The 27,799-nt window shown below is 49.4% G+C and overlaps 1 protein-coding gene across 1 annotated transcript in view; it reads left to right on the plus strand.

Moving 5' to 3' along the window:
- The window catches only part of LOC147113321 (golgin subfamily A member 7B-like), a 39,732-nt gene extending 13,337 nt beyond the window's left edge, over window positions 1–26,395 (plus strand). Inside the window, exons 3-5 of the mRNA XM_085994253.1 lie at window positions 9,997–10,149; window positions 23,431–23,532; window positions 25,742–26,395. Coding sequence (XP_085850379.1) covers window positions 9,997–10,149; window positions 23,431–23,532; window positions 25,742–25,831 — 345 coding nt within the window. The 3' untranslated portion in view covers window positions 25,832–26,395. The remainder of the gene's footprint in view (window positions 1–9,996; window positions 10,150–23,430; window positions 23,533–25,741) is intronic.
- The last annotated feature ends 1,404 nt before the right edge of the window (window positions 26,396–27,799 follow it).

A 27,799-nucleotide genomic window follows, 5' to 3' on the forward strand; every position in this document is an offset into this window, starting at 1 on the left:
CTTGATTCCCCTAGTGCCCAAAAATCTATCGATCTCTGTCTTGAATGGCAAAAACAGGAAGGCAGATTATTATCTGAACGGCAATAGATTGGGAGAAGGGGAAGTGCAACGAGACCTGGGTGTCCTTGTGCACCAGTCGCTGAAGGTAAGCATGCAGGTGCAGCAGGCGGTTAAGAAGGCAAATGGTGTGTTGGCCTTCGTAGCGAGAGGATTCGAGTACAGGAGCAAGGATGTCTTGCTGCAGTTGTACAGGGCCTTGGTGAGACCGCACCTTGAGTATTGTGTGCAGTTTTGGTCGCCTTATCTGAGGAAGGATGTTCTTGCCATGGAAGGAGTTCAGCGAAGATTCACCAGGATGATACCTGGGATGGCAGGAATGACGTATAAGGAGAGATTGGGTCGATTGGGCTTATACTCACTGGAGTTTAGAAGATTGAGAGGGGATCTCATCGAAACCTATAAAATTCTAACAGGACTAGACAGACTAGATGCAGGAAGGATGTTCCCGATGGCGGGGGAGTCCAGAACCAGGGGTCACAGTCTAAAGATAAGGGGTAAGCCATTTAGGACAGAGATGAGGAGGAATTTCTTCACCGAGAGAGTGGTGAACCTATGGAATTCTCTACCACAGAGGGCGGTGGAGGCCAATTCATTAAATATATTCAAGAAAGAGTTGGATATATTTCTTAAGGCTAAAGGGATCAAGGGATATGGGGAGAAAGCAGGGACAGGGTACTGAATTTGGATGATCAGCCATGATCTCATTGAATGGCGGAGCAGGCTCGAGGGGCCGAATGGCCTACTCCTGCTCCTATCTTCTATGTTTCTATGTTTGAATTTACTCAACGACTGAACCTCAACAGCCCTCTGGGGTAGAGAATTCCAAAGATTCACCACCCCCTGAGTGAAGAAATTTCTCCTCCTCTCAGTCCTAAATGACCGACCCCCTTATCCTGAGACTGTGACCCCTAGTTCTAGACTCTCCAGCCAGGGGAAACAACCTCTCAGCATCTACCCTGTCAATCCCCCTCAGAATCTTATATGTTTCAATGAGATCATCTCTCATTCCTCTAAACGCCAGAGAATTACAGGCCCATTCGTACTGCAATGCAGCGAGAATCTGGGCTTGTTCAGTGGATTGGTAGCACTACAGGATAAGTCCCAGCTAATGTGCAATAAGTTACTTGTATGATATCCTTAATTCCTCATTTCAAGTTTGTCCCACCACCATTGACGGATCACCGATACCTAGTGTTGCGCAACTCAAATACTCTCTTTTTTAAAATTTTCATTCTTGGGATGTGGGCGTCACTGGCAAAGCCCAACCCTAGTTGCCCTGAGGAGGTGGTGGTGGGCCTTCTTATTGACCCGCTCGTGGTTTGATACAACCTAGTGGCTTGCAAGGGTAAGGACAGAAGATTTCCTTCCCTAAAGGACACCAGTGAACCAGTTGGGTTTTTACGACAACCAAACAGCTTTGTGGTCACTTTTACTGATACCAGCCTTTTATTTCCAGATTTAAAAAAAAACTAACTTCAACTTCTCAAGCTCTCTCCCCAGACAATCCAAGTGTGAAAGAATCGAATCTAGAATTCTATTCCTGCGTGTACAAGTGGCTATAGTAGAAGAAATCCACATCTACCTCACACTTGACTGAAATCCTAGTGACAACACTTGTGTTGCACGCTTATTGTGGGTAGCGGGCTGAGGGGCTCAATGTTGGGCAGAAACTGACTGACTAAACTTTGGGCAAGGAAAGAAATTCAGCATATTCCTGACTGTCCTGCTGTGGCAGACAGTTGGCATCCGTTGCACGGGCCATTCTAACTAAAGTGATGTCTGAACATTGAACGAGTTCTGTTCAAGGATTCATCCCAATTATTTGCCCTCCATCTGATCCCTGGTCTGTGCCGTGGCTGCTGATCATTGCTGTAGTAATCGGGGCGATATCGACCTCAATATGTCTAGAAGCATAGGAAAATAGGAGCAGGAGTCAGCCATTCGGCCCTTCGAGCCTGCTGCGCCATTCAGTATGATCATGGCTGATCCTCTATCTCAATAGGGCGGCACGGTGGCATAGTGGTTAGCACTGTTGCCTCACAGTGCCAGGGACCCGGGTTCGAATCCGGCCTCGGGTGACTGTCTGTGTGGAGTTTGCACATTCTCCCCGTGTTTGCGTGGGTTTTCTCCGGGTGCTCCGGTTTCCTCCCACAGTCCAAAGATGTGCGGGTTAGGTTGATTGGCTATGATAAATTGACCCTTAGTGTTAGGGGGATTAAATACGTGGGGTTACGGGGATAGGGTGGGATATGTGTTGGTGTAGGGGTTACGGGGATCGGGTGGGATATGTGTCGGTGCAGGCTCGATGGGCCGAAATGGCCTCTATCTGCACTGTGGGGTTTCTGTGATTCTGTGAATACCATATTCCCGCTCTCCCCCCCCCCCCCCCCCCCCCAATACCCCTTGACACCTTTTGTGTCTAGAAATCTATCTATCTCCTTCTTAAATATATTCTGTGACTTAGCCTCCACAGCCTTCTGTGGTAGAGAATTCCACAGGTTCACCACCCTCTGAGTGAAGAAATTCCTCCGCATCTCAGTCCTAAATGTCCTACCCCGTATCCTGAGACTGTAACCCCTCGTTCTAGACCCCCCAGCCAGGGGAAACATCCTCCCTGCATCCAGTCTGTTCAGCCCTGTCAGAATTTTATACTTTTCAATGAGATCCCCTCTCATTCTTCTAAACTCTAGTGAATACAGGCCTAGTCGACCCAATCTCTCCTCATACGACAGTCCTGCCATCCCAGGAATCAGTCTGGTGAACCTTCGCTGCACTCCCTCTATGGCAAGTATATCCTTTCTTAGGTAAGGAGACCAAAACTGCACACAGTACTCCAGGTGTGGTCTCACCAAGGCCCTGTATAACTGTAGTAAGACATCCTTGCTCCTGTACTCAAATCCTCTTGCAATGAAGGCCAACTGCTTGCTGCACCTGCATGTTTGCTTTCAGTGACTGGTGTACAAGGACACCCAGGTCCCTTTGGACATCAGCATTTCCCAATCTATCACCATTTAAATAATACTCTGCCTTTCTGTTTTTCCTGCCGAAGTGGTGATCTAATTGCGGCGTTTAAAACAATGAAAGGATTTGATTGGGTAGATAGAGAGAAAGGGGGAGAAATTCAGTAGGCTGCGCCACCCGTTCGCGCCTTAAGAGGGCGATAAGTGGGGCGTGAGCCAGCTAGCGCCCGGGCGTGGCGAGACCTGCACCTCTTGCGAAATTGAGCGGACGTTTAGCGGCGACGCTAAACCGCAACGCCCACTCAGCTGCGCACGCAGACCCTGACGTCGTTTCATGGTGCAACGTCCTTGGGGCGCCCCGAACCGGAACTTCAGTGGCGCCCCCCTCCTTTCCGCCTGTCGCTCCCAGCGACTGGTTGACTGGAACGGTTCCCAGTCGCTGTGGGGCTGGGGGTGCGCTATTTAAAGGGAGCTCTTCCTGGCTTCTTTGTGGTAGCCATTTTTGGACCACTCCTTCTGTGAGTGAGAGAGAGATTTGCAGAGAGACGAAGGGAGAGAGATTTCTGCTTTGAGTCAGTGCTCGCACAGGTACTTCTGGCTTCAGCCCAGAACTTTGTAGTGGGTTTGCTTTTTCACCGGCATAACCTTCAGTGGCCACATACTATGGGGGCTGCAATGGGTGGGAACGTTGGGTTTCTCCATTACATTGAGAGGGCTCAGAGACGCAGAGAGAGAGTGCCAATCATGGCCAGATGGAGGAGGGCCAACAGGCGTCGGCACACGAGACCTTACCGTCCCAGGGTATTCCGCCAACAGTTCTCATACCTCAATATGTCTGAGGAGCAGTGTTTTCGGAGGCTGCGATTCAGCAAGGAGGTGGTCACTGAGCTCTGCCACCTGCTTCAGCCAGATCTGCAGCCTCAACTGAGGAGCAGGACGCCTCTGTCGGTGGCAGTGAAGGTCACAGTGGCTCTCAACTTCTATGCCACCGGCTCCTTTCAATCCGCTACTGGAGACATTGCCAATATCTCCCAGTTCGCGGTGTATTGCTGCATCCGTCAAGTGACGAATGCCCTCTTTAAAAGGAGACGTCAGTACATCTCCTTCCCCATGACCCCGGACAAAGAGCAAGAGCGTGCAATGGGATTTGCAAGAATAGCGGGCTTCCCCATGGTCCAGGGCGCCATTGACTGCACACATGTGGCTTTGCGGGCGCCGCAAGAGAATGCCGAGGATTACTGCAACCGGAAGGGGTTCCATTCGTTGAACGTGCAGTTGGTCTGTGACCACCGACAGCCGATACTAGCTGTCAATGCCCGCTTTCCAGGCAGCAGCCACGACGCCTTTATCCTGCGCCAGACTTCTGTGGCAGACCTTTTTGAGGCCCCGGCTCACCCAGGAGGCTGGCTTCTCGGGGACAAGGGCTATCCTCTGTGCACCTGGCTGATGACCCCGCTCTGTTCGCCCAGCACCCCTGCTGAAGAACGATACAATGAGAGCCATCAAGCGACCAGGAACATCATTGAGCACACAAGCGGCGTGCTCAAGCAACGGTTCCGCTGTCTGGACCATTCCGGAGGAGCCCTTCAGTACTCACCCGAGCGAGTCTCCCATTTCGTTGTTGTGTGCTGCATGCTGCATAACCTGGCAATCCTCAGGACTCAGCCACTGCCAGCAAACATTGGAGCACCACCAGCAGAGGAGGAGGAGCAGCAGCACCAAGACTGGAGGGAGGCACAAAGTGCAAGGTCCGTCCGTCAGCGGCTTATAGCAAGTCGGTTCTAGGCCCCCTCTGAGGGAATGGCTTCTGCCATTCAAAGAACATAAATGGAACCGTGCTGCAACCCCTAAGCTGGTCAAGGCAACAAATACTTCAAAGAGCAAACATGCACATTCTGAATAAAGACACTTCTTTATTGAACAAACTGTGTGCCCTTCCCGCATGACAAAGTAACAGAGAGAAAACCCAAAAAAAGCAGTCAGTCACATAACTGGCTCTCACAACCTGGAGACAATGAACAAAACAGTAACCAAAAAATGACCACCATCCTCGGCCTTCAATAAAACATTTAACACCATTTTGCCACACCTACTTTTTGCCTTTCGAGGGTGATCTGCTTCTCTTGCGAGATTGTCCCCTTCCCACCCTGCAGCTCCTCTGCACTGGGACCCCAGTGGCTGCAGCAAGGCTGGAGGAAGGCTGCTGAGTGTCAGAAACTGAGTCGGCAGATGCCCTTGGGAGATGGCCTGGACCAGCTCTGGGCCCCCGGCTGCTGACTGCTCCAACTCTGCATGGGCGGCAGCAGTCTGTCCTACAGGTGGTGGCAGCTGCAGTGGAGAAGTGACAGTGTTGGCCTCTTCTTCCTTCCTTCCCCCCCTCTTCCTTCCCCCCCTCTTCCTTCCCCCCCCTCTTCTTCCTTCCCCCCCCTCTTCTTCCTTCCCCCCCCTCTTCTTCCTTCCCCCCCCTCTTCTTCCTTCCCCCCCCCTCTTCTTCCTTCCCCCCCTTCTTCCTTCCCCCCCCCCTCCCCTCCCCACGAGGAGAATGGAGGAGACCACACAAGGGAGTGTAGAATGCCACTGTTATCCAGGGTGTTGGTATTATGGAAGTGACATTTGGGCACAGACTGGGGTCGATTTTCCCGAAGCTGTCTGGAAGAAGGCGGGACTTCAACTTTCGGGTTTTAGACCCGCCTACACCGACGTCCAGCCAATCCGCGCGATTTTCCCTTGATTGACCTTGTTGAGCCTGCCCAGCGGGCTAAGCAGGCCAATTAAGGGCTACCCGGCAACAGGTGACATCACAGACTGCAATTTCATCTGTCAAGAGTTCTTGACAGATGAAATATCAGTGTCTCACAGCTGTTTGAAGCTGTCAAACACTGACAGTCTGAGTCCTAACCTGAGTCCTTCTGCACAGACTCAGTTAGAACTCTAAGCAGCACTCAAAGCTGAAGTCTGTCACTTTTGACAGATCGCAGCCATTCAGCTTTAAGTGCCGGCTGAGTGATGCGCTCCCGACGCCTACAAGAAGAAAGGCTGTTAAGGTAAGTAAAAGTTCTTTACACACTTTAGACACACCAAACACACTTACCTTTACACTCATGCTCCCATCACTCACCTGAGCATCGACATCGCGACCCCTCCAACTCTTTCAACCCGACGGTCCGCCTGCTCTACCTGGCGTGGTTTGGAGCCGTCGGGAATCCCACACGACAACCTTCAAAATAGGGATTAGGCTAAAAACTGCCTGTTAACAGGCAGTTAATTGGCACTAATCCCTTCCCGCCTGGTTTCAGCGGGTCCCAGTGCGGGGCGGGTACCCGCCGCCCCTGAAACTTGCGTGGGGCGGGGTTTTGGGCGGGATGGTGTCGGGACCCCCAAATTTGGGATTTCCCCCCCCCCCCCCACACGCTTGAAACCCCGCCTGACGGCTCCAGGAAAATCGACCCCATAGAGTGTGGTTTGATAACAGGGAAAGACCATTAGGCCCAAAGAGATCTTTTGGTTCCATAGATCTCAATTCCATCTTCTTTCACCACCCTTCAGTCCCTTTTCACTCCACATTCTTGTCTCAACCCCACGATCTCTCACTGTCCTTCAATCTGTGGCAACAAGAGCAGGTCAGAGGCTGGGTATTCTGCAGCGAGTGTCTCACCTCCTGACTCCCCAAAGCCTTCCGCCATCTAGAAGGCACAAGTAAGGAGTGTGATGGAATACTCTCCACTTGCCTGGACGAGTGCAGCTTCCAACAGCACTCAAGAAGCTCGACACCATCCAGGACAAAGCAGCCCGCTTGATTGGCACCCCATCCACCAGCTTAAACATTCACTCCCCTCCACCACTGGCGCACCGTGGCTGCAGTGTGTACCATCTACAAGATGCACTGCAGCAACTCGCCAAGGCTTCTTCGGCAGCACCTCCCAAACCCGCGACCTCTTCCACCTAGCGGGACAAGGGCAGCAGGCGCATGGGAACACCACCACCTCCAGGCTCCCCTCCGAGTCACACACCATCCTGACTTAGAAATATATCGGCCGATCCTTCATCGTCACTGGGTCAAAATCCTGGAACTCCCTCCCTAACAGCACTGTGGGAGTACCTTCACCACACGGACTGCAGCGGTTCAAGAAGGCGGCTCACCACCACCTTCTCAAGGGCAACTAGGGATGGGCAATAATTGCCGGCCTTGCCAGCGACGCCCACATCCCATGAACGAATAAGAAAAATCTCTCTTCGCTCCAGATTCGCTCTTCTCTCAAACCCACTTTCCCCCACCACCCTTCAGTAGGTCTTCACGCTATATTCTCTCTCTCTCTGCCTGTTTCGGTAGCCTTCACTGGTGACTAATTCCACAACTCTCTTGCCCTATAGCTCCAAGAGCTCCACTTTGCTCCTCCCAACTTCTAACTTGCGTACCCTGCCCTGACCCGTACTCCACAGTGACTGCTCTGCCTCTGCAGGGGTCCGTGTCTCTGACAGTGCACTGATATTCCTTCCACACTCTACAATGATGTGAACGGTTCTGGGGCTGTCCTTTTCCAGGGCTCGAAGCACATCGGGTCTGAATTAATGGAACTGAAAGCAAATCACAGACCCAACTAACTAATTGCAACTTTTTCAATCTCTGACGAAACTAATGGATTCCTTATTGAGCTCCCAAACTTCAAAGGCCGAAACCCCTTGGTTTTGCTGCCAAGTTATGTTACTACAGGCCTCTGTTTAATCATCACTTTGTTAACCAATTTACCTAGATGTTTGAGTTGGCATTGAACAGTTCACATGGGGTTGCTACTGATTCTGCCCTGTGATGTGCCCCACATGGCTTGGCACAAATTTAAAGAAAGAAATGTAATTTCCAGCTTTTAAAAAGCAGTTAATCCGTTGCGCCCAAGCGGAATTATTAAGTTCGAGAATTGTATTGTTACAAAATTCTTAGAAATGCTGGCCTGTAACTTGCTGCAGATTTTTTCATTTTAGCTGCTAGCGATTGGAGAAAGAAAGAAAGACTTGCATTTCTATAGTGCCTCTCACGACCACCGGATGCCTCAAAGTGCTTTACAGCCATTGAAGTACTTTTTGAAGTGCAGTCACTGTTGTGTCCTTCACTAGTTCCTGTTAAAGAATGTCCTGAGCAAGCTGGGCCCATGCCCGAGTATTTATACTCTCCCTGGACAGCGCCACCAACAGGCCGCCCAGTATTACTTCATAAGTCCTTTCCGCATGAATGACAAGATTCATGTCACCGGACATCCCAAAGCACTTTACAACCAATGAAGTACTTTTTGAAGTGTAGTCACTGTTGTAATGTAGGAAACGCGGCAGACAATTTGCACACAGCAAGATCCCACAAACAGCAATGTGATAATGACCAGATAATCTGTTTTAGTGATGTTGATTGAGAGATTAAATACTGGCCGAGGACACCGGGGAGAACTCCCCCTGCTCTTCTTCAGAATAGTCTTTTACGTCCACCTGAGAGAGCAGACGGGGCCTCGGTTTAACGTCTCATCCGAAAGACGGCACCTCCGACAGTGCAGCACTCCCTTCGCACTGCACTAGTGTCAGCTTAGAGTTTTGTGCTCAAGTCTCTGGAGTGGGACTTGAACCCACGACCTTCTGACTCCGAGGCGAGAGTGCTGCCCACTGAGCCACGGCTGACACATGAGGCAGGAATCACAGCTGATTTTTCTTTTTGAACTCTCTAGCTCAAGGGCACTGGGGTCAATCAAACCCCCCCAAACTAGTGCCAGCCAGGCTGAACCTGGCTACCTCCGCACAGGTCGGGTATCGCCCCCTGGGACATTTCTAGTCTCGGTGGCACAGCTACAGCTGCAGGCAGTCTCATAGGAACAGGAGGAGGCCATTGAGCCCCTCGAGCCTGTTCCACCATTCAATGAGATCATGGCTTATCTGTGACCTAACTCCATGTTACCCTCCTTTGCCCCATATCCCTCAATACTTTTGTGAACCTGTGGAATTCTCTACCACAGAAGGCTGTGGAGGCCAAGTCTCTGAATATATTTAAGAAGGAGATAGATAGATTTCTAGACACAAAAGGCATCAAGGGGTTTGGGGAGAGAGCGGGAATATGGTACAGGTAGACTATCCTTTATCCGAAAACCTCGGGACCAGCCGAGTTTCGGATAAAGGAGGATTTCGGAAGGTGGGTCGGCGGGGGTCGGCGGGGGGTCGTGCGCACGACTTACGCTGACGCTCAGCGTAAGTCAGTCGGGGTCGGGGCCGGCGGGGTCCGCGGGGGGGTCGGCGGTTGTCGGGGTCGGCGGTTGTCGGGGCCGGCGGGGTCTGCGGGGGGGTCGGCGGCTGGCGGGATCGGCGGTTGTCGGGGTCGGCGGTTGGCGGGGTCGGCGGTTGTCGGGGCTGGCGGGGGGGTCGGCGGTTGTCGGGGCCGGCGGGGGGGTCGGGGCCGGCGGGGTCCGCGGTTGTCGGGGTCCGCGGTTGTCGGAGCCGGCGGGGTCCGCGGGGGGGTCGGCGGTTGTCGGGGCCGGCGGGGTCCGCGGGGGGGTCGGCGGTTGTCGGGGCTGGCGGTTGTCGGGGCCGGCGGGGTCGGCGGGGGGTCGTGCGCACGACTTACCCTTTATCCGAACTTCCGAAACCGGAACCCTCTAAAAACCAAAGGTTTTTTCGTTCGTACGCACGACTTACGCTGAACGAAAAAACCTTCGGTTTTTAGAGGGTTTCGGTTTTCGGAAGTCTGGACAAAGGGTAGTCTACCTGTATTGAGATCGAGGATCAGCCATGATCATATTGAATGGCGGAGCAGGCTCGAAGGGCCGAATGGTCTACTCGTATTTTTCTATGTTTCTATGCACAACTCTTGCTGATCCTGGCTGGGAGTGGCTCTGGAGCAGATCTCCACCTTGTCCTCTGAGCCCTCGGGAGGTGCTTGCACCAGGAGACCATGGAAGTGAATTATCGAGGCTCCCAAATTACCTGTTCCTACTTCTCTACATTTCAGGTTGAAAGACACTACTTTGAAGAAACAGTAAAGACCCTAAACAATTATTATGCTGAAGCAGAGAAAATTGGGGGAACGTCCTACTTCGAAGGTTGCCTGGCTTGTGTTACTGCCTACGTCATCTTCATGTGTATGGAGACTCGATATGAAAAGGTACCTTCAGAAGCTTCAATTGGCCTTCATAGCGAGAGGGTTTGAGTACAGGAGCAAGGATGTCTTGCTGCAGTTGTACAGGGCCTTGGTGAGGCCACACCTTGAGTATTGTGTGCAGTTTTGGTCGCCTTATCTGAGGAAGGATGTTCTTGCCATGGAGGGAGTGCAGTGAAGATTCACCAGACTGATACCTGGGATGGCAGGAATGACGTATGAGGAGAGGTTGGGTCGATTGGACTTATATTCGCTGGAGTTTAGAAGAATGAGAGGGGATCTCATTGAAAATTATAAAATTCTAACAGGACTGGACAGACTAGATGCAGGAAGGATGTTCCCGATGGCGGGGAGTCCAGAACCAGGGGTCACAGTCTAAGGATAAGGGGTAAGCCATTTAGAACTGAGATGAGGAGGAATTTCTTCACCCAGAGAGTGGTGAACCTGTGGAATTCTCTACCACAGAAGGCAGCAGAGGCCAGTTCATTAAATATATTCAAGAAGGAATTGGATATATTTCTTAAGGCTAAAGGGATCAAGGGGTATGGGGAGAAAGCAGGGACCGGGTACTGAATTTGGATGATCAGCCATGATCTCATTAAATGGCGGAGCAGGCTCGAGGGGCCAAATGGCCTACTCCTGCTCCTATCTTCTATGTTTATTTTAAATAGAGATTACGACTGAGCTAGTAAGCCTGTGAAAGTAGTGAGTAGGGGACTCGCTGCTACTGTGCGATAGGTGCTGGCCTTTTATCTCTGACGTGGCTTCAGATCCAGCCCAGCCCAGTCTCCTCTGTTGGTCGTTAGGACTCGACTGTAAATTATCCAGTTCTCAAAGCGCATGGTCACAATATGACACTGATTTGGCAAATATTGCACAGAGAGACTACAGGACAGCTGATCATAGTATCAAAGAAATTTACAGCATAGAAGGGAGGCCATTTGGCCCATCTTGTCCCTGCCGGCCGACAAAGTACTGTCCAGCTCTTGGTCCGTAGCCCTGTGGGTTACGGCACTTCAAGTGCGTATCCAAGTACTTTTTAAATGTGATGAGGGTTTCTGCCTCTACCACCCTTTCAGGCAGTGAGTTCCAGACCCCCCCACCCTCTGGGTGAAAAAAGTTCTCCTCAACTCCCCTCTAACCCTTCTACCAATTACTTTAAATCTATGCCCCCTGGTTATTGACCCCTCTGCTAAAGGAAATAGCTCCTTCCTATCCACTCTATCTAGGGGTCTCCTAATTTTATACACCTCAATTAAATCTCCCCTCAGCCTCCTCTGTTCAAAAGAAAACAACCCCAGCCTCTCCAATCTTTCCTCATAGCTAAAATTCCCCAGCCCAGGCAACATCCTCGTAAATCTCCTCTGTACCCTCTCTAGTGCGATCACATCCTTCCTGTAATGTGGTGACCAGAACTGTACGCAGTATTCTAGCTGTGGCCTAACTAGTGTTTTATACAGTTCAGGCATAACCTCCCTGCTCTTGTATTCTATGCCTGGACTAATAAAGGCAAGTATCCCGTATGCCGCCTTAACCACCTTATCTACCCGTCCCGCTACCTTCAGGGATCTGTGGACACGCACTCCAAGGTCCCTCTGATCTTCTGTACTTCCGTGTCCTACCATTTATAGTGTATTCCCTTGCCTTGTTAGCCCTCCCCAAATGCATTACCTCACACTTCTCCAGATTAAATTCCATTTTCCACTGCACTTCCCACCTGGCCAGTCCATTGATATCCTCCTGCAGTCTACAGCTTTCTTCTTCATTGATGTGAGCAGTGTAACAATGTCACATAGCTGCAGTGGGGTGCACTCTTGAGGTCAGGGTTGAGGTATTTTGGGGCAGTGCAGAGAGGGAGCTTTACTGTGCATTTGGCTGTGTCCTCACTGACCTGCAAGCTCCTGGTGCTGGCACTGGGTTTCCACAGTGGGAAGATGTTCCATTCCCGGGACTAGCGTCCCATCGTAAAATCTTGAGAGCACAGAAGGAGGCCATTCAGCCCATTGTGCCTGTGCCGGCTCGTTGGAAGAGCTCTCCAATTAGTCCCACTTTCTTTCCCCGTAGCGCTGCAACCTGAGCACATATAATGGAAAATGCCAAAGGGCACAACTATTGACTGGATCTTCCAGTTTAGGATTGCTATGCAGTGAGCCCTGTGTAAACAGTGACTCCCAAAAAAAGGGGCACTTAATGAGAGACCCAAATAACTTGCACTGTAAAACCTACAAGAGGCACTCTGAAACCACGGACACTCGCAAATTAGGAGCTACGGACAGCCTTCAGTGCACCGAGCCCTTTTACAAGTTAAAACACGGGACACGGCCTGTTGCAAAGCTGCTGTATCTGGAACTTTCACTGGGTTCGTGTTCGCTGGCGTTTCCCCTTGCAGCTGTCTCCCTCTCTGCCCCCAAAATTCTCGGGAGGTCAGCGTATGCCGGTCAGCACGAGGTGGCCTAGGGTTTTGTGAAAGCAAAGGGCTGTTTGTGGAATGGGGAACTCTTTACCCAGCATCCATAGTGGCAGAGGATTGAATGCTCGCTTGGTTCTGTCCCAGGGATAGAGCGGTTTCTCTGCCACTATGGATTCTGGGTAAAGAACTCTCCATTTTACTGAGAGTTTTTACAGTACATAGAATGACCATTTTGAAAACAAGGACACCGGCGATAACAGGACAGCTGACACTCAGTGGGCAGCACTCTCACCTCTGAGTCAGAAGGTTGTGGGTTCAAGTCCCACTCCAGAGTGACCTGCATGCAGTCGCTGAAGGTAAGCCTGCAGGTGCAGCAGGCGGTTAAGAAGGCAAATGGTATGTTGGCCTTCGTAGCGAGAGGGTTTGAGTACAGGAACAAGGATGTCTTGCTGCAGTTGTACAGGGCCTTGGTGAGACCACATCGTGAGTATTGTGTGCAGTTTTGGTCGCCTCATCTGAGGAAGGATGTTCTTGCCATGGAGGGAGTGCAGCGAAGATTCACCAGGCTGATACCTGGGATGGCAGGAATGACGTATGAGGAGAGATTGGGTCGATTGGGCTTATACTCGCTGGAGTTTAGAAGAATGAGAGGGGATCTCATTGAAACTTATAAAATTCTAACAGGACTAGATGCAGAAAGGATGTTCCCAATGGCCGTGGAGTCCAGAACCAGGGGTCACAGTCTAAGGATAAGGGGTAAGCCATTTAGGACAGAGATGAGGAGGAATTTCTTCACCGAGTGTGGTGAACCTGTGGAATTCTCTACCACAGAAGGCAGTAGAGGCCAATTCATTAAATATATTCAAGAAGGAGTCAGATATATTTCTTAAGGCTAAAGGGATCAAGGGGTATGGGGAGAAGGCAGGGACAGGGTACTGAATTTGGATGATCAGCCATGATCGCATTGAATGGTGGAGTAGGCTCGAGGGGCCGAATGGCCTACTCCTGCTCCTATCTTCTATGTTTGAGCACAAAAATCTAGGCTGACTCTCCCAGTGCAGTGCTGAGGGAGTGCTACACTGTCGGAGGTGCCGTCCTTCAGATGAGACGTTAAATCGAGGCCCCGTCTGCCTCCTCAGGTGGACGTAAAAGATCTCACGCCCACTATTTTGAAGACGAGCAGGGGAGTTCTTCCTGGTGTCCTGGGGTCAATATTTATCCCTCAATCAACATCACTAAATCAGATTATCTGGTCATTATCACATTGCTGTTTGTGGGAGCTTGCTGTGCGCAATTTGGCTGCCGAGTTTCCTACATTACAACAGTGACTACACTTCCAATAAAGAATTGGATTGGGGTTGCACTTTTGACTCCCTGGCATAGTTACTGATCCTGCCCTGGGCCCTGGTGGGGTGGCACAGGATCGGGTGGGGAGACGGTTAAAGATTTCTTCCCTTCCTTTCTTCCCCATCCCTCGCAGGGAGACAGAAACAGCGGGTTACCCATCCAGGCAGGGTTACAACACAAGACGGGCACCTGGGGCTGAGGAGCTCGCGTGCTTGGCAGAGCCATGGTGCGTGACAGATGGGAGGGCCTCGGGGCGGACAGGCGCTTGATGGTTGACGCCCAGTTGGGTCTGCACACTACCTTGTAGCCCTACGGAGACGCCAGAATTCTTTGCATCTGGCCACTGGAGATGGCCTGTCCTGATTAAATGGAATTTGTTAATGTGGGACACCCGACACTCGGAAACCTGCGCTGTTTGGTGGTCACAGCTGAGCTGCTCCTTACTGAGGATATTCTTGGCGCTGTCTCACAGCTACTTTAATGAGGAGTTACTGGAGAAGGCCTGTTGGCAACTAGAAGCCTACTCTCGGCATCAAGAGGCCATGGCAATGGGTATAAAGTAGCCTGTTTGGTCTGCTTTACAGCGACTCCACTTTCTCCAGATAACAGATGGCCATTGTTGATGGCAAAACAATCTGCATGAGAAAATGTTTCCCCCCCCCCCCTTTTGGAAAGTAGGTTTTTAAGTCCAGGATACAGCCAAACGAGATATAGGTCAGTCAGGAAGAACTCGGGTGACAGGCTGAAAAATTAAAGGCGAGTCCAGATTTAGCTTTGTTTTTCATACGATGAACATAATTAGAAATTTTAGAAAGGTTAGTTTTTTTTTAAAAAGGTGATCAGGCTCTTAAGATTAGTGAGAAGGAGATGGTTAAACATTTACATTAAATAGCCCAGAAATTCGGGTCTCCACGGGTGAGTACGCACGGGGTATTCACCCGTAAGCCCAATGGAAGTGCTGGTTTCGTGCATGCACTGCGCATGCGCGGGAAACCGACACTTCCGTTCCCCTGAAAGAAGGAGTTCAGAGGTCGAATACGTGCGCCGGAGAGGCAGCGCATGCACATCGAACTTACGGTTTTTCCCAGATTTCTCCGGGAAGGTAAGTCTCCAGAAGTTAGACATGTAAAAAGCAGTCGCAAGGCCTGCTTTTTACAGGGTAAGTGGTGAATTAATTAAAATTAAAACATTTTTTCCACAGGTTTATTATTTTTAAATACTTTAAAGAAAAGTAAGTTTATTTTTAGCCCCGTTAGAAAATAAAATTATTTTTTTCAAAAACTTAAATTATTGTTTAAAATAGTTATTTCATGTAATTTATAGTTTATAAATTACATGAAATAACTATTTTAAACAATAATTTAAATTTTTGAAAAAAATAATTTTATTTTCTAACGGGGCTAAAAATAAACTTACCTTTCTTTAAAGTATTTAAAAATAATAAACCTGTGGAAAAAATGTTTTAATTTTTTAATTTTTAAAATCACATTTGAAGATTTAGTGATGTTTTGGGGCTTATAGTATTTATAGGTTTCCTGTCAAACTTATGAATGAAGCATTCCCTGCTCCGATTGGCTCCCCATGGCCCACGTGATCCCAGGGGACGCTTCGAACTAACTGCGCCCCTGGGATACGCAAGCACTGCGCGCCGGCAGTTGGAGGAGGCCCAGGATCAGAATCCCACGTGAGCCCACAGCTCAACGGCCGGCGCGCAAGTTAAGTGCAGGTCGGAGGCTTACGCCCGCGGGAAGCCCCCGACCCGAATTTCTGGGCCATAGAGTTTACAGCACAGAAACAGGCCATTCGGCCCAACAGGTTTGTGTTCCACACGTGCCTCCTTCCACCCCACTTCATCTCACCCTATCAGCATATCCTTCTAGATTATTCATTGGTGAGTGATAAATGTTCCTTTAGGGTCTTCATTCAGGTTCCAGGTGGGATGCCTTCCTTTTGGTTGGTTTTAGTATCAGTGCATCAATAGGATTCTCACCAGAGTGTGGAGAACACTCACACAAGGCCATGCATCAGCGAGTGGACAATGCTGAAGGGTCTCTCCTTGATATGAGTGTGGGATCTGACTCCAGAATCCCGTCTAATGAGAGATGCGTTCATAGATTTTCCCAATTTGGCAGCCATACAAGAACACGTTATCAAAAGCCTCTTCAAACCACCCCTTCAACCTCAACTTTGAGCACTTCCCCTAACTCTTTTCCCAATTACGGCCCAGGGTCTAAAATCCAGGCCTTCGGCTACCTAGGTCCTAAACTCTGGAAATCCCTCCCTAATCCTCTCCGCCTCTCCGCCAATGTTCCCTCTAATTTTTTTGGGTGGGGAGCACGACCCCTTTATCGGGCTGCGCGGCCCATTCAAATTTCCGCACCTGGGCGGTTTTTCCATTGTAAAGCCGGTGAGCGGCCCGCGCGGGACCTCCAGACCGCTGAACGCAGCTTAACGGGAACATTGCTCTCCACCTCACTTTCCTCCTTTTAAGACGCTCCTTGAAACCTACCTCATGCACCAAGCTTTTAGTAACTTGTCTTCATGTCGCCCTTCTTTGGCTCTGTGTCAGTTTTGTCTGATTTACGCTCCCATGAAGCGCCTTGGGACGTTTTACTAGTACAAGCTGTTGTTGCAGACTGGGAATCGGATCAGGTATTCAGTATTCACCTTTTCAAAGTGGTTGAGGTGTTTGGTGCAGGTGTCCAACATTCTCCTTAAGGATGCGCAGCAATCGGGAGGTCCCGCGCAGGCCGCTCGCAAGCTGGAAGAGATACCGCGCGTACGCGGCTGCGCAGAAAATTTAAAGGGACCGCGCACGATTAAAAAAAAATTGGAGGGAACATTTCGCGGGAGGCTTTAGCGGCGCCACGCCCGGATGCTAGTTGCTTTGCACCCGGCGCTAATGGGAGGCACAAAGTGACGTAAGAAAACTACTAGGCACTTGGTCTAAGCATTAAACAAAGCTTTAATCAACTGTTTTACAACATGGAGGTCTAGTTGTGTCCTTCACTAGTTCCTGTTAAAGAATGTCCTGAGCAAGCTGGGCCTGTGCCCGAATATTTATACTCTCCCTGGACAATGCCACCAGCAGGCCGCCCAGTATTATTACATAAGTCATTTTCACATGAATGACAAGATTCATGTCACTTACCATGCTCAGTGTTCAAACCCCACAACTTGATTTTGTTGGCCTCATGCTGTGCTTTCTTCTTTAGTCTACAGGCCCTGTGTACACAAAGAGAAAGCAATGGGTAACAGTGCAGAATTTTTCCCCCTCGGTGTTTAGGATCGTTCCAAGATGATTTGCTTGTGAGGCCCATTCCATTTTCTTAAATGTACTTTAGTTTAAATGAAATAAAAACAGAAAATGCCCGTTTTTTTTCAGATGGCAGCTGTTGATGATTCTGCTGTTCCCGTTTACGCCTCCTCTAGACCCATCTTTAGTTTCTTAACTTGTCCCATTACAGCAGTCTTTTGCCTCGCACCATCATCCCTTTTGTCATTTAATCTCTCCTGCCTTCCACCCTATCACAGACCTTCCCTTTTGTTCTTTCCTCCCCTCCCCCGCTTTCCCTGCCCCTACACTTGCTTAAAACCTGTTCCATCTCTAACTTTTTCCAGTTCTGACGAAAGGTCACCAACCTGAAACGTTAACTCTGTTTCGCTCTCCACAGATGCTGCCTAACCTGCCAAGTATTTCTGGCATTTTCTGTTTTTATTTCAGATCTCCAGCATCCGCAGTATATTGCCTTTGTATTAATTTAAGTGAAGTTAACGGTCCCTCAGCTGCTTGTATGCAGATTCCAGTTCTTTCGGTTCTTACCCTGCCCCCCTCCACCACCCCCCCCCTTCCTGTTCCCGACCCGAGTGTAACACGTACGAGATGATTTCAATGTAATTTCATTTCAGTTGGTTGTTTAATTAGATTTTATTGATGTAATCAGCTTGTAAAATGTTTCTGCCTTTATTTATTTATTATTTTATTTTTTTCCGTCCCACATGGCAGCTGTCCTTCATTCTGCCAGCGCAATTCACACCCCATCTAGAGCCATCCTTTATTCCTTAACCTGCCCCATTACCGCCTCCTCTCGCCTTGAATATCTCTTAATGTCTCTTTACTTCTCCTGCTTTCTATCCTATCACAGACCTTCCCTTTTGTTCTTTCATCCCCTCCCCCTTTTCCCAGCCCCGAACTCGCTTTTAAATCTATTCTATTTCCTGCTTTTTTTCCAGTTCTGACGAAAGGTCTTCGACCTGAAACGTTAACTCTGTTTCTCTCTCCACGGATGCTGCCTGACCTGCTGAGTATTTCCAGCATTTTCTGTTATTTCGGATTTCCAGCATCCGCAGTATTTTGCTATTGTATTTTTGTTTAAAGAGGGAGTTCTGTAGACTGTTTCTGGGGATGTGTATCGGGGATTGCGGTTAACGTATATCAGTAGAGGGCTCAGAGCGTCGTGCGTTGGCAGCCTATTTACAGTGTGTGGTGTGGCAGCTAAGCTTGGTGCCCACGGTGCCACAGGAGGAACGTGTTCTCATAGACATAGAAGATAGGAGCAGGAGTCGGCCATTCGGCCCCTCGAGCCTGCTCCGCCATTCAATGCGATCATGGCTGACCATCCAAATTCAGTACCCTGTCCCTGCTTTCTCCCCATACCCCTTGATCCCTTTAGCCTTAAGAAATATATTCAACTCCTTCTTGAATATATTTAATGAATTGGCCTCTACTGCCTTCTGTGGTAGAGAATTCCACAGGTTCACCACTCTCTGGGTGAAGAAATTCCTCCTCATCTCTGTCCTAAATGGCTTACCCCTTATCCTTAGACTGTGACCCCTGGTTCTGGACTCCCCGACCATCGGGAGCATCCTTCCTGCATCTAGTCTGTCCAGTCCTGTCAGAATTTTATAAGTTTCAATGAGATCCCCTCTCATTCTTCTAAACTCCAGCGAGCATAAGCCCAATCGACCCAATCTCTCCTCATGCGTCATTCCTGCCATCCCAGGTATCAGCCTGGTGAATCTTCGCTGAACTCCTTCCATGGCAAGAACATCCTTCCTCAGATAAGGCGACCAAAACTGCACACAATACTCAAGATGTGGTCTCACCAAAGCCCTGTACAACTGCAGCAAGACATCCTTGCTCCTGTACTCAAACCCTCTTGCTACGAAGGCCAACATACCATTTGCCTTCTTAACTGCCTGCTGCACCTGCATGCTTACCTTCAGTGACTGGTGCACAAGGACACTGTTCAACACCTGAATCTACCAGCAGCTAAAGGATAACCGTGTAATGACAATGGCATTTACCAACCCCCCAAAGCTTTGTTTAACTGTCTCACACTCTTTCTGATGATTTTGAGGAGACGTAGGGGGCCTGGACTGTGGACTGTTGTCTACAGCCCCTGGGAACCATGCCCAAGTCTCCTGCCCCTAAGATTTGGAACTAAAAAGTAACTTGGACAGGTACTCGAGAGTTGGTTTCCGGTTGAACTGGTCTTGGGATCAGCTCAGTAGAGCCTGGACCAGGCGCCGAAAACGACAGAACTCGTTACTTACCCGCCTTTCCTTCCAACTACAATCCTCTGGCTTTGAAAGCCCAAGCTTGAACTAGCCTAGCAATTACACCTTTATTGGATGAGTAATGTGAGACATGACGTGTGGTGAGTGGAGCGAGCTCGGGAGGAACAGGTGACTTTGGACCTCTGATTCCCAAAGCTCTCCCCCACTGGGGGCGTTTCCCTCGCCTCATGTCTAGGTCTGTTGTAGACTCATTGATAGAGATTGATTGCTCTGATTGGTCAACGTAGACTCATTGTTAGAGATTGATTGCTCTGATTGGTCAACGTAGACTCATTGTTAGAGATTGATTGCTCTGATTAGTCAACAACTCCATTATCATTGGATCATGGGACTACCAGGATGGCAGAAGGTGCAATAGATGGACCTTGGCCTTTTTTCGTCAGCGATGCCTTTGTTTTCTTCCCTTCTATTCTGTTTTGAGCTTGGCAGTGTACACTTTTGGGCCTTGGTTCTTCACTTACATTTGTCACAATGCAATGTAGATCTTTTTTTTTCCCTCCCCCAATTTTGTCCCCATTTATGTTCTTAGCCTACCCCTGCCTCTCTCCTGAGGGCAATGCCTTGCACTAGAGTAGAGTCCCACAGAGTTGGCAGTGCCTGCATATCCCACCTTAATGACCGTGTTCTTTTTTAACGTAAATCAGAGTTGAGATAATGCAGAACAGTCAAGGGGAAGAAAACCTGACGACAACTCCCAACTAGCTCCAATCATAACCACCCCCAGCAATGGCGGTACCAATATGAGATGTGAAACCTGGCGACCCGGGTGATTCGTAGATCCCTCTGTGCCATGGGGTTAGGAAGAAAAGAGCACCCAAGTAGGTTGGACCGATTGAGCTGATCATGAGACCGAAACCCAACAGTTCAGGCTAGTATCCATCTTTGAGTGTCCTTAAGTAATTGGTGGAGGTTATATTGAATCCTGGGGCACAGGGTGGGGGTGACATTTGGAAACATAGAAACATAGACGATAGGAGCAGGAGTAGGCCATTCGGCCCCTCGAGCCTGCTCCGCCATTCAATGAGATCATGGCTGATCATCCAAACTCAGTACCCGGTCCCTGCTTTCTCCCCATATCGCTTGATCCCTTTAGCCTTAAGAAATATATCTAACTCCTTCTTGAATATATTTAATGAATTGGCCTCAACTGCCTTCTGTGGTAGAGAATTCCACAGGTTCACCACTCTCTGGGTGAAGAAATTCCTCCTCATCTCAGTCCTAAATGACTTACCCCTTATCCTTAGACTGTGACCCCTGGTTCTGGACTCCCCGGCCATCAGGAACATCCTTCCTGCATCTAGTCTGTCTAGTCCTGTTAGAATTTTATAAGTTTCAATGAGATCCCCTCTCATTCTTCTAAACTCCAGCGAGTATAAGCCCAATCGTCCCAATCTCTCCTCATACGTCATTCCTGCCATCCCAGGTATCAGTCTGGTGAATCTGCGCTGCACTCCCTCCATGGCAAGAACATCCTTCCTCAGATAAGGTGACCAAAACTGCACACAATACTCAAGGTGTGGTCTCACCAAGGCCCTGGACTATGGCCCCCTGGCTCTTCACTGATTGACATTCAGGTTCCCCTCCAATAGGTTACTTGTTGAGATTGACCTAGGCCAGCACTACTACGGCTATGTAAGAAAAGGCAATTGGCTTTGGAACAACTTGGTTCTGTTGATCTCTAACTTTTTTCCAGTTCTGACGAAGGGTCATCGACCTGAAACGTTAACTCTGTTTCTCTCTCCACAGATGCTGCCCTGGCCAGCTGAGTATTTCCAGCATTTTCTGTTTTTATTTCAGATTTCCAGCACCCGCAGTATTTTGCTTTTGCATTGGCTCTGTCGATGTCTGGAGGTGCACAAGATCTTTTGAGGGTGACCCATTTTCCAGGCTGCCCTGCTCCAGCGGCCTGAGATGGCAGTAGTACATGGCATCACGTGACCGGGATCTTAAAGTGCACAGGACAGAGTGAGATTTCAGTCCATTGACCTATCAACATGAATCTGCTACAGGAGTCCTGACAAACAGCGAAAGAAAGACTTGCATTTACAAATAGCGCCTTTCACAAGCCAATGAAGTTTTATTTGAAGTGCAGTCACTGTTGTAATGTAGGAAACGCAGCAGCCAATTTGCGCACAGCAAGCTCCCAGCAATGTGATAATGACCAGATAATCTGTTTTTAGTGATGTTGGTTGAGGGATAATTATTGGCCGGGACACCGGGGAGAACTCCCCCTGCTCCTCTTCAAAATAGTGCCACAGGATCTTTCACGTCCACCTGAGCGGGCAGACGGGGCCTCGGTTTAATGTCTCATCCGAAAGACGGCACCTCCGGCAGTGCAGCACTCCCTCAGTACTGACTGGGAGCGTCAGCCAGGATTTTTGTGCTCAAGTCTCGAGTTGGACTTGAACCTACAACCTTCTGATTCAGAGGCGAGAGCGCTGCCCACTGAGCCACGGCTAACAGTTAAGGACAATTGAGGGCATTCAAGCTCCAACACTTGATAAGCCAAGAGGGTGTTGATAATGTGAGCATTGCTGGGCCACTGATAGTTCATGGAGGCTATCCTTGCCCAGCTTAATTCCATCGGTGTGCATGCATACTCTCACTCGCACATAAGACGCACCTCCCTGTCTGTATTTCCCCAGTAAACCTTGGGGATAGCGAGACCACTTGCAGTACTCTCACCACTCCTTGCCACACGCCTTCAAGCATTGCTAGCTAGCAAGATCAGGATCAGAAACTTTGGCTGGTTTCCCTCCCTCACCCGCCACTCCGCCCCCCCCCCCCCCCCCACCTGAGGCCAGAAGTAGCTCTCTTCTACTACTACCACCACCACCACCCCAAGGTTGGCAGCACAAACCAGGGGGTGGACCATGAAGGCTTTGTGTCCTTGAGTAACTCTGGACCACGGGTGATGCAGTTACCAACTGAGCCAGAGAGGGATGGGGAACCTCAATTCACACGTTTCTGTATTTAAATAGGTGATTGCCAGATTAAGTAGAAACCCAATACTGGCAGTAGATGAGAAAGCGGCCAATCCGATTGCAGGCCCCACACGGTTGGGTTAATGTGCAATACTTGACGTTAGTGTTTAGAGTTTATATTATAGAATCATGGAACCATACAGCACAGAAGGAGGCCATTCGGCCCATCGTGCCTGTGCCGGCTCTTTGGTAGAGCTCTCCAATTAGTCCCACTCCCTCCCCCGCTCTTTCCTCACAGCCCTGTAAATTTTTCCCTTTTCAAGTATTTATCCAATTCCATTTTTTTTTAAAGTTACTATTGAATCTGCTTCCACCGCCCTTTCAGGCAGCGCGTTCCAGATCACAACAACTCGCTGTTTATTTATTTATTTTTTTAATTCTCCTCATCTGTTTCTTTTGCCAATTACAGGAAACTTTGTGCTATCCGGCACCGACGGGACCGAGCTGTTGCCGTCCCATCAAAACTGCCGGACAAACCAGCGCTAATGTTGAAACATACGGAGATTTTGAGCTCCGTATCTGGCAACAAACCCTGTTGCTTAGCAACAGCTTCTAAACAGTCGGCCGTACCTTGCAAGCGTCTCTGTAGCTTAGCAACAGCTTCAGCGAGACCTTGCAGAGCTTGACTGTTGAGAAAAAAGCAACGAAAAGAAAAAAAACCTAAACGGCTCCTGATTTTTGCCGGTGGCTCAAGCTTGCCGGACATTTAGCCTCCGGATAACACACAGTTTCCTGTACCTTAAATCTGTGTCCTCTGGTTTCCTCATCTCGCCCTCTGGTCCTTTCCTACATGCAGCCCTGAAACTCCGGATTGGCCGTACTTGGAGTTTGCCACTGCTGATCTCCCAGGCTCTCACCTCGACACGGTTCACTGACAACCGTTCAACTAGTATATAACTCAAGTGTAGGCCGCTGCCCTAGTGCTGCTGGAGTCATTGACTTGTTTGTTGTGTGTTTATTTTATAGGTTTTAAAGAAGATTTCTAAATACATTCAAGAACAAAATGAGAAAATCTATGCCCCTCGAGGCCTGTTGGTTACAGACCCCATCGAGCGGGGTCTGCGAGTTGTATCCTTTCACAGATTTCTTTTGGGAGACACTGTAGGGCAAATTCAACTCCCAGTGCAGATGGGGCCGCGGATCTGTATATCGAGCCTACAGCACAGAATCAGGCCATTCGGCCCAACTGGTCTATGTCGGAGTTTATGCTCCACACGAGCCTCCTCCCACCCCTCTTTCTCTCACCCTAACAATGTAGAGTCATAATAGAGTCTTAAAGGCACAGAAGGAGGCCATTCGGCCCATCAAGTCCGTGCCGGCTCTCTGTAGAGCAATCCAGTCAGTCCCATTCCCCCGCTCTATCCCCGTAGCCCTGCAAGTTTATTTCCCTCAAGTGCCTATCCAGTCTCCCCTTGAAAACATTGAGTGTCTCTGCTTCCACCACTTCCGTCGGCAGCGAGTTCCAGGTCATCACCACTCGCTGCGTAAAAAAGTTTTCCCTCACATCCCCCCTGTATCTCTTGCCCAAAACCTAAAATCTGTGTCCCCTAGTCCTTGTACCATCAACTAGTGGGAACAGCCTTTCCCCGTCTAGCCTATCCAAACCCGTCATAATCTTGTACACCTCGATCAAATCACCCCTCAACCTCCTTTGTTCTAATGAAAAGAAATCCAGCTTCTCCAACCTGTCCTTGTAGCTAAGATCCCCCATATCCTATTCCTTTCTCCCTCATGTGTTTATCCAGCTTCCCCTTAAATGCATCTCTGCGATTCCTCTCAACCACTCCCTGTGGTAGCGAGTTCCACATTCTCACCACTCTCTGGGTAAAGAAGTTTCTCCTGAATTCCCTATTGGATTTATTGGTGACTTTCTTATATTTATGACCTCTAGTTTTGATCTCCCCCACAAGTGGAACCATATTTTTCTCTGCCTCTATCCTATCAAACGCTTTCATTACCTTAAAGAAAAACGGATATTGAGGCAGCCAGTTTGCGCACAGCAAGCTCCCACAAGCAGCAGTGTGGTACTGGCCAGATCTTCTGTTTTAGTGGTGTGGGTTGAGAGGTAACTATTGGCCAGTGCACCGCGGAGAAGCTTCAGACTCGTGTATAACTGGAGTTTAAGGAGCTGCACTAGCGGTACTGGAGTAATTGGTATCCCTTTGAAAGGGATTGAAGGGTATGTGGAGAAAGAGGGTGGGGTTGAGGACCCATCGAAAGGGATTGGCTTGCTCGACCTGATCTTATCACATTCCTCAAGATTCTTATTAAATGGCTGAGGAAAAATAATCCAGAAAGCGAGTTATCTATTAAAAGCACACCGGTAGATAGCTTCAGCCCCTGATTTGTCAAGGGGCTAGTTGCTCAAAAAGCTAGACTTGTGTTTATGGAGCAGACTTCTTGCCCCAGGTACCTCCGACAGTGCGGCACCCCCTCAGCGCTGCACGTAAGTGTCGGCCTAGATTTTGTGCTCAAGTCTCTGGAGTACGGCTTGAGGCTGTGAAAGGCCCTATATAAATACAGGACCGATCTTCTTCATAGAATCAAAGAATGATACAGCACAGGAAGAGGCCATTCAGCCCATCATGCTGGTACCAGCTCTTTGAAAGAGCTCTCCAATTAGTCCCACTCCACCCTGCTCTTTCCCCCATTGCCCTTCAAGTATTTATCCAATTCCCTTTTGAAAGTTACTATTGAATCTGCTTCCACCGCCCTTTCAGGCAGCGCGTTCCAAATCACAACAACTCGCTGCGTAAATAATGTTTCCCTCCTCTCCCCTCTGGTCCTTTTGCTAATTATCTTAAATCTGTGTCCTCTGGTTACCGACCCCCCTGCCAGTGGGAACAGTGTCTCCGTATCTACTCTATCAAAACACCTTCATAATTTTGAACACCTCTATTAAACCGCCCCTTATCCTTCTCTGCTTCAAGGAGAACAACCCCAGCTTATCCAGTCTCTCCACATAACTGAAGTCCCTCATCCCTGGAACCATTCTATTCCATTTCCTCTGCACCCTCGCCAAGTTCTTGACATCCTTCCTAAAGTGTGGTGCCCAGAATTGGACACAATACTCCAGCTGAGCTAGGGGCTCATAAAGGTTTATCATAACGTCCTTTTATAAAGGTTTATCATAACGTCCTTGCCTTTGTACTCTATGCCTCTATTAATAAAGTCAAGGATCCATCCCGTATGCTTTTTAACAGCCTTCTCGACTTGTCCTGCCACCTTCACACTCTCCATCCTGGTCCATTTTCCTTAACCCGGTTCTCTGCTTTAGATCGAGATTGCGATCTACGAGGACAGGTGCAGCAGCGGGAGCAGCAGCAGCGGGAGCGGGAGTAGCACGAGCAGTTGCAGCGGCCGGTGACGGCAGAGCACAGTGACGTCGGGGCTCGCGGTGACGTCGGCGCTCGCAGTGGGCGCTACGAAACTCCCGCTCTTTTTTTAAAATCATCTTTTGCAATAACGACATTTAAGGACTTCACTGTATTTAAAACCATTTCTGTATATCGCGAGTTCAGCCTCTCTCCTGCTACCAAGGGACTTGAAAGAACCCGAGGCAAGTGAACAAAGAGTATCGATGTTGTCCTGTCTGCTGTCGAATAAGAGACTTTTATTTAACCCAGAATGGAATGTGGTACACGGCCATGTATGAAGAATTTTTTTTAACGTCTGTGACGTTAGTTAACAATAACTGGATCTCCAAGTCTGTGCTGAGTCAGCGGCTCTCCGCCAAGCCTGCAATAGAGCTCGGTCTCTCTTCCCCTCACACCCCCCCCCCCCCCCCCTTTCCTCCCTGGCGCTAGACGGGATTAAATCCGATGCGGTTCCCGCTCCTGATCCCACTCCCAAGTAGATCGTCTGTGGTTGGCGGTATTCCGAGAGGTGTCATCCTTTGACCGCCCACCAGTTAAACAGTCTTTTCCTTCCATTTCCAATATTTCTATAACTAATAAATTAAAGTGTTCAAAGAATTATTATTTTTCATGCCCCCTACGATTTATCTCCCGGGTGTTTTGCTCTCGGCAGTGTCCGGGAGATTAATCTTCAATTCCTGCAGACTCCAGGCCAATCCTGGAGGAGTTGGCAACCCCTAGTCTGTGTGGATTATGGGTTGAGGATGGGGGGGCTCCCATCTCTACCCCTCGCCCCGGTCAGCAATTGAACTGCCCGCCGACACTCGCTGTCCAGGACAGTCCGACAAGAACAGCCACACACCACACCCCTCCCTCTCCCCCGGCTTTTCAGTGAGGTACTGGAGTAGCGGTTGCCAACCCTCGGGGAAAACCCGGGAGAAAAATCATAGGGGGCGTTAAAAAAAATTGTTTTTATTTTCTTTGCTCACTTATTATAAAAATATTGGAGATGGGGGAACGGGAAAAAGCTGTTTGACCGAGCAGGGAGGCTGGAGGCGAGCAGTCATGTGATGAAACCTCCAGGGATATATCCGACCGGAGTTGGCAACCCTATACTGAGGCAAAAACAGGAAGGCAGATTATTATCTGAACGGCAATAGATTGGGAGAAGGGGAAGTGCAACGAGACCTGGGTGTCCTTGTGCACCAGCCGCTGAAGGTAAGCATGCAGGTGCAGCAGGCGGTTAAGAAGGCAAATGGTATGTTGGCCTTCGTAGTGAGAGGATTCGAGTACAGGAACAAGGATGTCTTGCTGCAGTTGTACAGGGCCTTGGTGAGACCGCACCTTGAGTATTGTGTGCAGTTTTGGTCGCCTTATCTGAGGAAGGATGTTCTTGCCATGGAAGGAGTTCAGCAAAGATTCACCAGGCTGATACCTGGGATGGCAGGAATGACGTATGAGGAGAGATTGGGTCGATTGGGCTTGTACTCGCTGGAGTTTAGAAGAATGAGAGGGGATCTCATTGAAACTTATAAAATTCTGACAGGACTGGACAGACTAGATGCAGGAAGGATGTTCCCGATGGTCGGGGAGTCCAGAACCAGGGGTCACAGTCTAAGGATAAGGGGTAGGCCATTTAGGACAGAAATGAGGAATTTCTTCACCCAGAGAGTGGTGAACCTGTGGAATTCTCTACCACAGAAGGCAGTAGAGGCCAATACATTAAATATATTCAAGAAGGAGTTGGATATATTTCTTAAGGCTAAAGGGATCAAGGGGTATGGGGAGAAAGCAGGGACCGGGTACTGAATTTGGATGATCAGCCATGATCACATTGAATGGCGGAGCAGGCTCGAGGGGCCGAATGGCCTACTCCTGCTCCTATCTTCTATGTTTCTATGGAACAGACACCCAGACTGGGGTGGAGGGGGGCGGTGGGGGGGAAGAAAGGGGAGAGAAAAAGAACCAAACTTGGCCAT

This window comes from Somniosus microcephalus, chromosome 8 (assembly GCF_052327205.1).
Source record: "Somniosus microcephalus isolate GS21.2 chromosome 8, FLI_Smic_1.0, whole genome shotgun sequence".
Taxonomy (NCBI): Eukaryota; Metazoa; Chordata; class Chondrichthyes; order Squaliformes; family Somniosidae; genus Somniosus; species Somniosus microcephalus.